Source organism: Chaetodon trifascialis, chromosome 2, assembly GCF_039877785.1.
Source record: "Chaetodon trifascialis isolate fChaTrf1 chromosome 2, fChaTrf1.hap1, whole genome shotgun sequence".
In the NCBI taxonomy this organism is placed as follows: Eukaryota; Metazoa; Chordata; class Actinopteri; order Chaetodontiformes; family Chaetodontidae; genus Chaetodon; species Chaetodon trifascialis.
In genome coordinates, this window is record NC_092057.1 from 1,294,418 (window position 1) to 1,305,260 (window position 10,843).

The 10,843-nt window shown below is 42.8% G+C and overlaps 1 protein-coding gene across 1 annotated transcript; it reads left to right on the plus strand.

Moving 5' to 3' along the window:
* Positions 1-1,142: 1,142 nt before the first annotated feature.
* akap8l (A kinase (PRKA) anchor protein 8-like) lies at positions 1,143-9,894 on the plus strand. Its single transcript, XM_070972824.1, has 13 exons — positions 1,143-1,255; positions 2,161-2,199; positions 2,683-2,908; positions 4,385-4,970; positions 5,535-5,649; positions 5,749-5,798; positions 6,034-6,064; positions 6,183-6,288; positions 6,568-6,709; positions 7,182-7,287; positions 7,398-7,528; positions 7,735-7,830; positions 8,633-9,894. The coding sequence occupies exons 1-13, from the start codon at positions 1,231-1,233 to the stop codon at positions 9,077-9,079; spliced, it is 2,100 nt and encodes a 699-aa protein (XP_070828925.1). The 5' UTR covers positions 1,143-1,230; the 3' UTR covers positions 9,080-9,894.
* Positions 9,895-10,843: the final 949 nt, after the last annotated feature.

A 10,843-nucleotide genomic window follows, 5' to 3' on the forward strand; every position in this document is an offset into this window, starting at 1 on the left:
CAAATTAGTCCGATTCTTGTGGTAACTTGCTGTGAAACAACATGAGCGGCAGCAGAAAGACTGAGATGTGAACTCATAAAATCTTGTAGCTGAAAGTGCTTAAGTGTTATTTACCATTGAAGGCCTGCAGTTATTGGGGTTTCTTCTCTTTTTAAAATCAATATTTTATGGTTTTCTTTTTGTCTTTATTTGTCGCTGTTAATTACATTCACACCAGATGTCTACATCCCACAAGAAGCATTAAAGAACACGCTGATGACTCGTCCGGCACATCTTGCTCACTGCAAAGTGCCTGTCATGGTCCACTGTGTTCCCAGGGAGAAAGAAGCTCTTAAGGATAAAGATTGTTCTTAAACTCGTCCCAAAAGCACACGTAAAAGTCTCACAGCAAATAAGAGACATTTAAGTGATATTTAGACGAATTACATGTCACAGATAATGCAAATCAAGTGATGCAAAACATCATAGAGGTTATTAACTCCCAATAGTTTCAGTTGTTAAAGCTGTCAAAAAATATAGATTATTACAAACATTCAGAGAGCAGAATTTGTTAGGAGCCTTATTTTGATTTTATTTGCCTATCTATGAGTATGTACTTACTTTGTTTCTTTGTCATATGGACAGTGTGTCTCAATTTAAAAAGAAATAGTTCTTCAGTTTGTGCAGAATTCATGAATGTCAGACATTTAAACACGAGCCTTCATCTCTTTTGCATGAGGAACAAGTCGGAAAAAAAAAAAAACTTCGAAATTTTTGGATAAGAATATTTGGAATATGTGTTTTAACACTTGGGATACGCTGTTTATTTGGAGTGCTTGGAATATATATTTGTAATATATTGGAATACATCTTCTGTTTTTGTGACGCGGACCAATTTCAGACCATCTTGATGGAAAATTTGCTGATACAATAAAATTATCTCCAAGTAAGATCAGATTCAGAGTAATTTAGGTACACTTTGGTCATGAATAAGACAGAATCACATGAGAAGCGCTGTCTACAATATTACCTTTACGTTTCTAGACGGGAGTGGAATACGTCCGCAATTTTACAAGAAGAAGAAGAAGAAGAAGAAGAAGAAGACGACGTCCCTAATACGTGTGACGTCACAAGCCCTTGACGATTACGTGCTTTTTGTCGTGCCTGAGAGAGTCGACCCTTCTCACCGCTTTGAAAGAGAGCTGCAGAGGCTTTCGCTGCTCGTTTCGATCGGATTGTCTGAAAAATACTATGGACAACAGAGGCTACGGTTCTGGTAAATATACGCCGGCTGTTTGGCGCCGCACGGGCGTTGTATACCAGTGTGGTGCAGATACCTTTACCAAGGCTTACGTTACCTTTATTAATTAGGTTTCCAGTTAGCCACATGCCTTATTAGCCAGGATGTTAGCTGTTAGCTAGTTCGGATGTGTAGCTTCCTAGCAACAACCACCAACCCATATGCGGCTGTAGCCTGAAACAAAGAAGTGTTAGCTGCTTTGTAATGCTTCGTAATGTTGTCCCATCGGTTGTGGCAATAATCGTAATCATGAATTTGTATCAGAGAAAACGAAACTCCACAAACCGCAAATCGGTAACAGGCCCGTTAGCTAATTTTAACGAAACATAGCTAGCAATGTTAGCCACCTCGCCATCAAGCTGTTTATTTGCTAGTATGCTAACACAGCGGGCTGTGCGGCCCATTGTTTCAGTTGTTGTAGGGCGGCTGGAATGCTTTGCTAAAGTTAGCTGGTCAGTTCTGTTAAAATGGAGTCAGTGTGGGAATAACCCACTTTTAAAGGCTAGTTAATAAAATGGCCGCCTCAGCAAAAATGCCTCCAAAACCTAAGTTGGTTTAACGTTACCGTCACAAACACAGTTGTGAATTTCCCATTGACTCTAAATTATCCAATTTATTATCCAATCCTAAATCCAATAAAAACCTAAAGCTAACAGATGCATCGTCTGCTGAGAGTCTAACATTAAAGAAAACCCAGCCGGCTTACTGCTCCAGACGTGATTTAGACTTATTCTTTTTGACTGTTTGCTCCTTGGTGGTGGAACCACACAGCCGTATACAGCCTCACTGGTAACTATCAGACTTGACTGATTGAATAGTTTGAATATTAACATCTATTACCTTTCAGTGTGCTTGTACCAATGTATTCTCTGCTTTTGTAGGTTACTCCAGTTGGGGAGGTGGAGGGTCAGGCAACAGAGGTGAGGCAATGAATGAATGAATGAATGAATGAATGAATGAATGAATGCACTCTGGCATTGCACAATGACACACAGAGTTTTATGCTCTGCTGCAGCCAACACAATTCTGTTTTTTACTAAAATACAACTAGGTGATATTGTGTAAATGAGATATGACAGTTACTTGGACTGAATACCGCCGTTGATATTATAACTAGTTGTTGTAGTGTTATCTAAGATGGTAGAGGGATGAAACTGTCTTCCTGTGAGGGGACAAAAAACATTAACATCGGGGAGGTGATCGTCAGACACGCTTCAGTTTCCTCATTATTTAGTTTGACATTACATCAATTCTAATACATGTGTTACATACAGATTTGCTCATTTTATTTTAAATCAGTCAGATTTTGATTAAACGCGTAGTGGTTTCACCACTGGTCTGATAGTATATCAAGGGAGGAGATGGTTGTCGTATTAACATCTTTTAATTCCTCGCCGTATTAGGTTCTGGCGGCTTTGACCTGTATGGGGGAGGTTACAAGGACTCGATGTCTGGGCTCGGGGGATATGGAGGAGGAGGAGGAGGAGGCCACATGAAGAGAGGTCTCTCGGGAGCGTCCCTGATCTCATCCACAGGCACACATGCAGATGCAGTCATTGCCAAGATTAACCAACGCCTGGACATGCTCACTCAGTTGGAGGGGGGTTTGAAAGGGTCTCGGGGTGACAGGTATTAACTTTTATTCCTTCTTCTGTTCCATACTGTCCCCATCAGTCAGGTAACACATCCACACATCCATGCCAGTGCGAGCATTACATTTACCGCTGGTGTCTCTCATGTTAAAGACTATAAGTAACATCTTAATGTGGCATGTGGTGAGTTGAGAACATTGTCTCTGAATGTTGCCTCATGCCTGGACAATACCCAGCTAGTTCAGTGTTACTTCTATTGGATTCATCTGAAAAAGTATCTCACTGAATGTCTTGATTCACATTTTGCTGTGACATAATAAAAAGATGCTTAGGCTTTCTAATGCTATTGGTAAAAACTAGTTGAACAGGTCTTGCCCTAGTTTGGGTGAAATAGCAGAGACAGAGTTCTGTAAAATATTTCCAAACCATTCAAAACAAAGACAATACCAGTGTGGATGGAAACGTAGTGGTCATTGTTTTAGAGTGGTCAGGTTGTCAGAATGAATTGGACCGTCTTAGCCTGCTGTGACATTTATTACACTCTACATTCAGCCCTGGTGAAAATGTGTACGCCTTAATTCCTGTTTGGGACGAAAAGGTTGTGAGTTGCTCAGGCTGCATTTGAATGCCTCAGCATCTGAGGAAGCTTTGATCGCTCCCCATTTGCTATGTTGTGGTTTGTCTGATTGCTGGGAAGAAAATGTTGTTGTGATGCAGCAAAACCGTAGACGTCACGAAAATGCATGGCGACTTGTTGGAGGTGCAATTATAGACCAACTTTCCATTTGTAACAGACTGACATCTGTGCACATAAAGCCAGTCCATCCTTACCCAACACCCCTTGAACATTGCCTCTGTCTTGCCTTTGTCTTTATTTGTTCACACACTTTGTTTCTCTCATCCTCCATGTGACCTAACTCTGTGTTCTGGCTTTAGGTTACGTAAGAGAGATGAGTTTACAGGTGTTAGCTTGATATTACTTTTCAAGCCTAACTGTTAATTGAAGGCTGTCTGCTGTGTCTACAAAAACCCTCATGGAAAAAGGCCCAGTTTTGTTTCATCCCCCTTCTTGAATATTTTCCATAATCCAGTCACTTCCCAGGGTATTTCACTTCGTGCACGTGTCACAAGACATCACTGGTTCTGATGGACCATTATCATGTCTGTTCAGAGTTTCACAGCGTAAGAAACTGCCTTTCCCGTAATCTGCAGGGCAGTGTTTGACCTCCAACAAACAATGGTTGGATGAGTTTCAGTAAGCTTAATGATAAGAGAAAAAACATTACAGTGTTATAAAAGACCACAAGTGAAGTGTTAACTTGTTTTGGATCATCAATTTCTGATCTCATGTGGTTTCTGAAATAAAGCTGGGAGTGACAAGAAAACAAATGGAGAAAGCAAGACCATGGAGGAGAAGGAAAAGCAGGTGGAGAAATCCAACCCTGACTGCCCTCCCTGCCTCCCCTGCTCTCTGCTCTTCTCTATCAAACCTCTCCCTCCCTCCCTCCCGCAGGTATGACCAGTACGAGTCCTTCGACTCGCGCTCCTCCGCTCTCACCTCCTCCCGAGATCTCTACAGATCTGGCGGCAGTAGCTATGGTTATGGCGATGGCCGTGGGGACAACATGCTGTTGGGTCAGCGAGGAGGCTCGGGCTTCGGAGGGGGAATTGGGCTAGGGGGAGGAGGAGGCTTTGACAGCCCCTCCTCTTCCTATGGAGTCGCTAAAATGCGACAGAATATGAGGGATTCCTTCAGCAGTGGCCAGGGAGGAGGCTCTGGAGGTGGAGGATGGGCTGGAGCAGGCCGACGTTCCCCCAGAAGGGGTGGAAGTGCTGGGGGTCGAGGAGCTGGAGGAGGGTTTGGAAGCCGCAGGTCTGACCCCACTCCATTAGGCGGAGGTGGTGGCCAGTCCCACCGCGGCCACTCTCCAGGAGGTGGTAGAGGCAAGCTCCCATCCCTCCTGTCCAACCGCATGTACCCTGAGAGTGGGGGCTTCCATCAGGGTTCCATTCAAGGGCCTCACGACTTTCCTGGGAGGCATTTTGGAGGGGGCCCACGGGCTGGCCGCCAGCGAGGCCGCAAGAGACCCCTCAACAAAGTAAGTACCTCCAGCCAAATAAGACCTCCTCAGACACTGGGCAAAAGTTAAGCCCTTTCTGATTCCCTCCTTTTTCTGTTCTCACCCAACTGGCAAGTCAGCCTAAAGTGCTAGTGCCTGCTATCTGCCATGTAAAGCAGTTTGTCACAAATAATCCCTGACACATTTGACACATCGCTTGCCCCTCTAACTCTGCCCAGTCCTGATTTAATCTGGTCAGAAATGCCCCATCAGCTGCCCTTTTTGTATAGTAAAGGCAAGTGAGAACTCCCCCAGCCCAGTTCTTTGTCTTGTTTACCTGTGGACATGTTAAATAGTTTGAATGGTGGATTTTATTTTGATTTTATTTATTCATTTGTTTTCTTTTGCCCCAAATCCTGGGTAGTCTTTAAGATAAGCCTAACACTATTGGACGAGGAAATGCCCAGAGAAGGAAGACAAATGAAGTCTAATTGACTTTGGCAGGCAGGTCACTCATGTGCTGATGATAGGTTATGGTTGTATTTTCCATATGTTTTTTGCCAGAAGATGCGTTTGAGTGCAAATTGATTTTGTTGACCGTAGCAGGCAAAACCACAACGTGATGTCCAAAAGAAGAGAAAGCAGACGCTTACTGCAGCTGATGAGCCAGAGTCGAAGATGAACAAGACAGAGAGCGCCGGGTCCGAGGCGACCCAAGGTACTGACTTCAACAAAGTCCTGATGTGTTTTAATGAGAGAAGCAGAAAACAGTCATAGATCTGTCTCGGCCTGATGTCTGTGTGCTCTGTTTCACTAGAGCAAACAGAGAAGAACGGTGATGACAGCGAACCAAAGACTGCAGCTGCGGTGAGTAGGTCGAGCTCGTCTCAGGAGCAAACTGTGGCCGATGAAGTCTTAGACGTGTGGTTATCGTGGTTCCCTCATGACTCAATCACTGAACCGCTTCATTTAAGTGAACAACACTGACCCTTCATATGTAATTAATCTGGATTATTTCAACAGAAAGTCGCTAAATGGAAAAAAAAGCCTTTTCCTTCCCTTATTCTTAATAGATTAACTAATGTGATGCTTTTCTTCTTAGGAGACAAAACCTACTGCCGATGGAGATAAAGGTAGGATCAGCCACGGCTCACTCATCCTTCCTGACACGCTGTCCTTTGTCAGTTTTTGTCGTCATCACCCTCTGTGGAAGTTTAGCCTGCCTGACTTCTGTTCTTTGCTGTTATTTAGTTTCACCCAAACAGGAGGAGAAGAAAAGTCCACAGGGCAAACAGACCCCAGTCCAAGGTCAGGACAAGCACCCGAAAATGAGGAAGAGGAGGGGCTTTCTGGAAAGGTGAGAGGACATGCCATAAACCCCTGACACCTGGCTCCAGATTTACTCCTCCACCCTCCTCCGTCTCTCCTCTCGGCTTTCCTGTTTGTGTGATTCATTTATTGCCTTTGTTTTCACTGCACATTACTACGACCGTTGTTCTGTTGCCATCAGTGAGCTCTGATTGTGTAGTCAAGTCAGATTTCATTTGTATGGTCCAACATCACAAATCACAGTTCCTTCGGGGGGTTTTGTGATGTGTACAGTAGTAATTTGGATTATTTCTAATCATGTTTTCAGGGTGATGTTCGCATGCTCTGTGTGCAAGTTCCGTTCGTTCTACAAGGAGGAGATGGAGACTCATCTTGAGAGTCGCTTCCACAAGGACCACTTTAAGTTCCTCTCCAGCCAGCTGTCCAAGCCCACTACAGACTTCCTGCAGGTGAGGCAGACACAGTCAGACATAGATGCATAAAAGGATTCATAAAAGGATTCATAAAAGGATTCATGAGTGTAGTTAAATCTGTCATTCAGTGAGGAGAGCTGTACCCACATCTGACTTCAGTGCAGTCTTTCCTGTGAATCTTAACATTTTCACAAAGGTGCTTTTCAGTCCCACGTTTCTGTATTGAATTGCATGATATTTGACGTTGTTGTTATTTGTTTCTATGCAAGAGAAGTTACACTAAGCCCCACTAAAAGGAAGCGATCAGTTCTCTGTTATAACAGATTAGATTTAAGGAGACTGGAGCTGCATACACAGATGTAAACCGCTGCTATTAACACTTCATGCATGTAGGATTTATGGGTCATGTTTATTACCTAATTCATGCAGTGTGTCACTGGAGTCACTGCTGAAAAATCTGGCACATGAAGTGTAAGCTAATAAAAACGTCATTGCTTTGCTTTTGTAGGAGTATTTGCAGAACAAGTTCAAGAAGACAGAACAGAGGGTTACTCAACTGGAAAATCACAGTGCTGCCATCTGCCAGATGTACAAAGAGCAGGACCTCACCAGGGGTAAGCATCATCATCGTCATCATCATCATCATCATCAGCAGCAGCATCAGTTGTGTGTTAGAAGAGAATTTGAATGATGGCTCATTGCTAATGTTGCTCGCTCTCTGTAGATCTCGGTATGGAGCACTTCATGAGGAAGGTGGAAGCTGCCCACTGTGCAGCATGTGACCTTTTTATCCCCATGCAGCCCCACCTGATACAGAAACACATCAAGTCTCCTGACCATAACTACAACCGGAAGGTAATGCAGCCGCTCCCAAATTGATCATTATTCTATATTCAGCTAGATGTACTCACTAGTTTGTTAAGAAGAAAAAGAACCTTACTTTGATATGTTCCTGTTTCAAACCTGTGGCCAATACAGGAGGATTCACTACAATCATGTTTGTTCTGGGATGTTTTGCACTCTGTCCTGTGTTTAACTCGGGGCTTTTGTCTCTCTCCAAGGGTATGATGGAGCAGTCAAAGAGGGCCAGTCTGTCAGTTGCTCGTAGCATCCTGAACCACAAAATCATTGGCAAGAAGCTGGAGAGCTACCTTAAGGTATGTGCCCCCTACATGTGGGTGGTCACAGTGTGCATCGTGCACTGAATTTACTCGTGCTGTTTACTTTGCAGAAAGAACTATGCAAAGAGTTAATGGCCACAGTGTTTTTAACACAGTAAAACACAGTGAAACCAGTATACATCCTTACTTTCCTGATGTCACACTTTGACTTTGCTGCTAATCCACGTCTTTGATTCTGAATCATTCTATACTGTAACTCAAAGAATCTGAAAGTAAGGCAGTAAAATCCTAAAAAACTTCAGAATCATTTGAATCAGGGGTGCAAAGTCTTATATCACGGCCATGATATGCATGCTGCCTGTGTAGAGCGTGGGGGAGGAGGAGGAGGACTCATCCATTTTGAGTTGATATCTATACCACATTTATTTGGACATACCTGCAATGTCAACGAAAGAGTGGAAGTCAATATACAGACGTGCAGAAAAGAGTATGAGGCAGCGACACTGTGTGCAAAGACATCAACACGCCTGCTCACAGTCTGCGTAGCAGTTTAGCAGTGCAGTTACCGAATGACATTTTGCTTCTTCAGGTTTTTAAATGCCGTGTGGAGAAACTCTCATCATCATAATGGATTACAGTTCATACACAGGACATACCATGCATGCAAAAATTAAGCCCAGTCCATGTTTGTTATTGTCATTGAGCAACAAGTGAAACTGTACAGAAACACCTCTGAGACGTGCATGTCCACAGACATAAACCTTGCTAATGTTAGTATAACTGGTGATGAATGCAGGGACTCACAGACAAATGTACTTACAAACGCTTTCATTGTCAGGGTGAAAACCCGTTCTCTGGAAACCAAGACGACCAGGACCCAGAAGACTCTATGGCGATGGACGTGTCTGAGCTGGAGTTGACCAGTGAGACAGTAGACAATCAGACAGACGAGGCACCGGTGAAGGATGAGCCAGTGGCCGAAGGAGAGATGGGCCAAGAGGCAGTCGAGGGTGAAGCAGAAGCTGCTGGAGAAGCTGTAGCAGCAGCAGCAGCAGCAGCAGAGGAGGAAAAGATGGAGGAGGAACTCGGAATAGAAGGAGAGGAGGAGCCAGAGATCCAGGAAGAGGAGGAAGGGTTTGAAGTTGGTGAGGAGGAAGAGGAGGAGGGATACGTGGTGCGCGATGAGATTGGCGAAGAGGGATTGCATGGTGAGCTGGATGATGAGGAGGAAGAGGAAGGCCTAGAGGCAGCAGAGATCGAGGAGGAAGACAAGAATGACGAATGACTTTGGCATCCTGTGTGTAACTTCTCATCCTTAACATCTGTCCGGACCAGTCAGTGACCCCCCCCACCCCCCCACACACAGTCCCATTGAAACCAGTTTCATTGTTAGGCATATCATAAAATAATCTGCTCCCACCATTTTCCATCATCTATTACCTCTGAGTTTATTTAATATATAAATATTTCTTTGTTAAAGGAATAATTCCACATTTTGGGAAATACTTTGAATCACTTCTTTGCCTGAAGTTAGATGAGAAACTCAAAGAATAGTTACACTACCTGCCTGTCTTACGCATGCCCACCGGCTGTCTTTGGAGGTGTTTGAAGGACATGTTTTTGAACTCTGGTTCCCCCTGCCTCTAGTCTTAATGCCAAACTAAACATCTCTGTGCTCCAGCTCCAACTTAAGAGCGTCTCATTTAAAGGTCTGCAAGACAGTAATTGGGTCTATTTCTCAAAATATTAAAATATTCCTTAATACTTTTTCTTGTGCCTTTGTTCAAAGTATTCTTGATTTAGATTAATTCGTTCAGAGTTGTTAAAGAAGTCTTGAGTGTTGTAAAGCTGAGAGATATGTACTTTTTTTTCTTATTGGGGTTATGCAGTGCTATGTCCATTGCCAGTGTTCGTGGTGAACAGATGATTTTCCAGCCTTTTGGTAAAATTCAGAGCTGGGTGGGCTTTTTGTTGTGCAGCTGGGGTGACTGAGATAATTGAGCGGACTGTCTGTAGGATCAGTATAGAATATTCAGAATTCATAGCAATCATGTAACAGTGTCCTTTCACTCCGAGTAAGAAATAAATTTGTTAAATAAATCCGTCTCACTGTTTTGTTTTGAAGGTTTTTAAAATGTCTTTCTTGAAGTCACTGTAAGAAAAGTACAAACTTTTCAAAAGAAAAATGTCGACAAGACTTAAAACATTTTTCTTAGCTGAATATTTATCTCAAGGGTGAAACTTTTACTACATTTTAGCCTGCAGTTGGCAGTGATTCGAGGGCTCAAAGGTGTCACTTCATGCTGATTTACTGGAGCTGCTAATTGGATTTAGCACCATCTGTGACCACAAGGTGGCGTGCCAGCTCCCATGACCCAATCACTAATAACAACATCTTGAAGATGAAACATTTCAGTGATATGATTTCATGTTAAAAACGGTTCACCTGTCTCTGTCTTCAGATATTGTTTCCTGTATTATTACATGGCAACAGCATTGGCCAACAAACACCTCGCTGTTAGTGAGGTAAAGGACGTGCCCGCTAAACCTAAACTCAATTTCATCCTGTAAAACCCTCAATAATTATATAATTTACTCATACAAATGAATGACAAAATGTACATGAATATGTAGTCCCCTGTTTGGATTTATACATCATCAACATTACATCTATATTACCTGAATTATTGTCATTTCGGCAGCAGAAGCATTTTTTTCTGTTTTCTATAAGGAATGTGAGCATTGCTTGATTAAGAAAGATGTAATTGTGCTTTATTTAATAATCGCATGTTGTTTTTTTTTATTGCTGTTATAATAAACATTTATTATAACATTGTTTCTACTTTCTCTGTCATGTGACGTTCTGAGAACACATCATCTGTAACTACGCACTGTGTGCACTCAATGACCTTCCCACACTTTCGTTGAAGATAAAAAAATGCGTAATGAGTGGATTTTTTTACTCGTATTTACTTCAAGCATCTTAATCTAAGTGAAAGCATCAAAGAGAGAATTTGCATGATGAACTCAAACCTGTTTAATTGCTGAA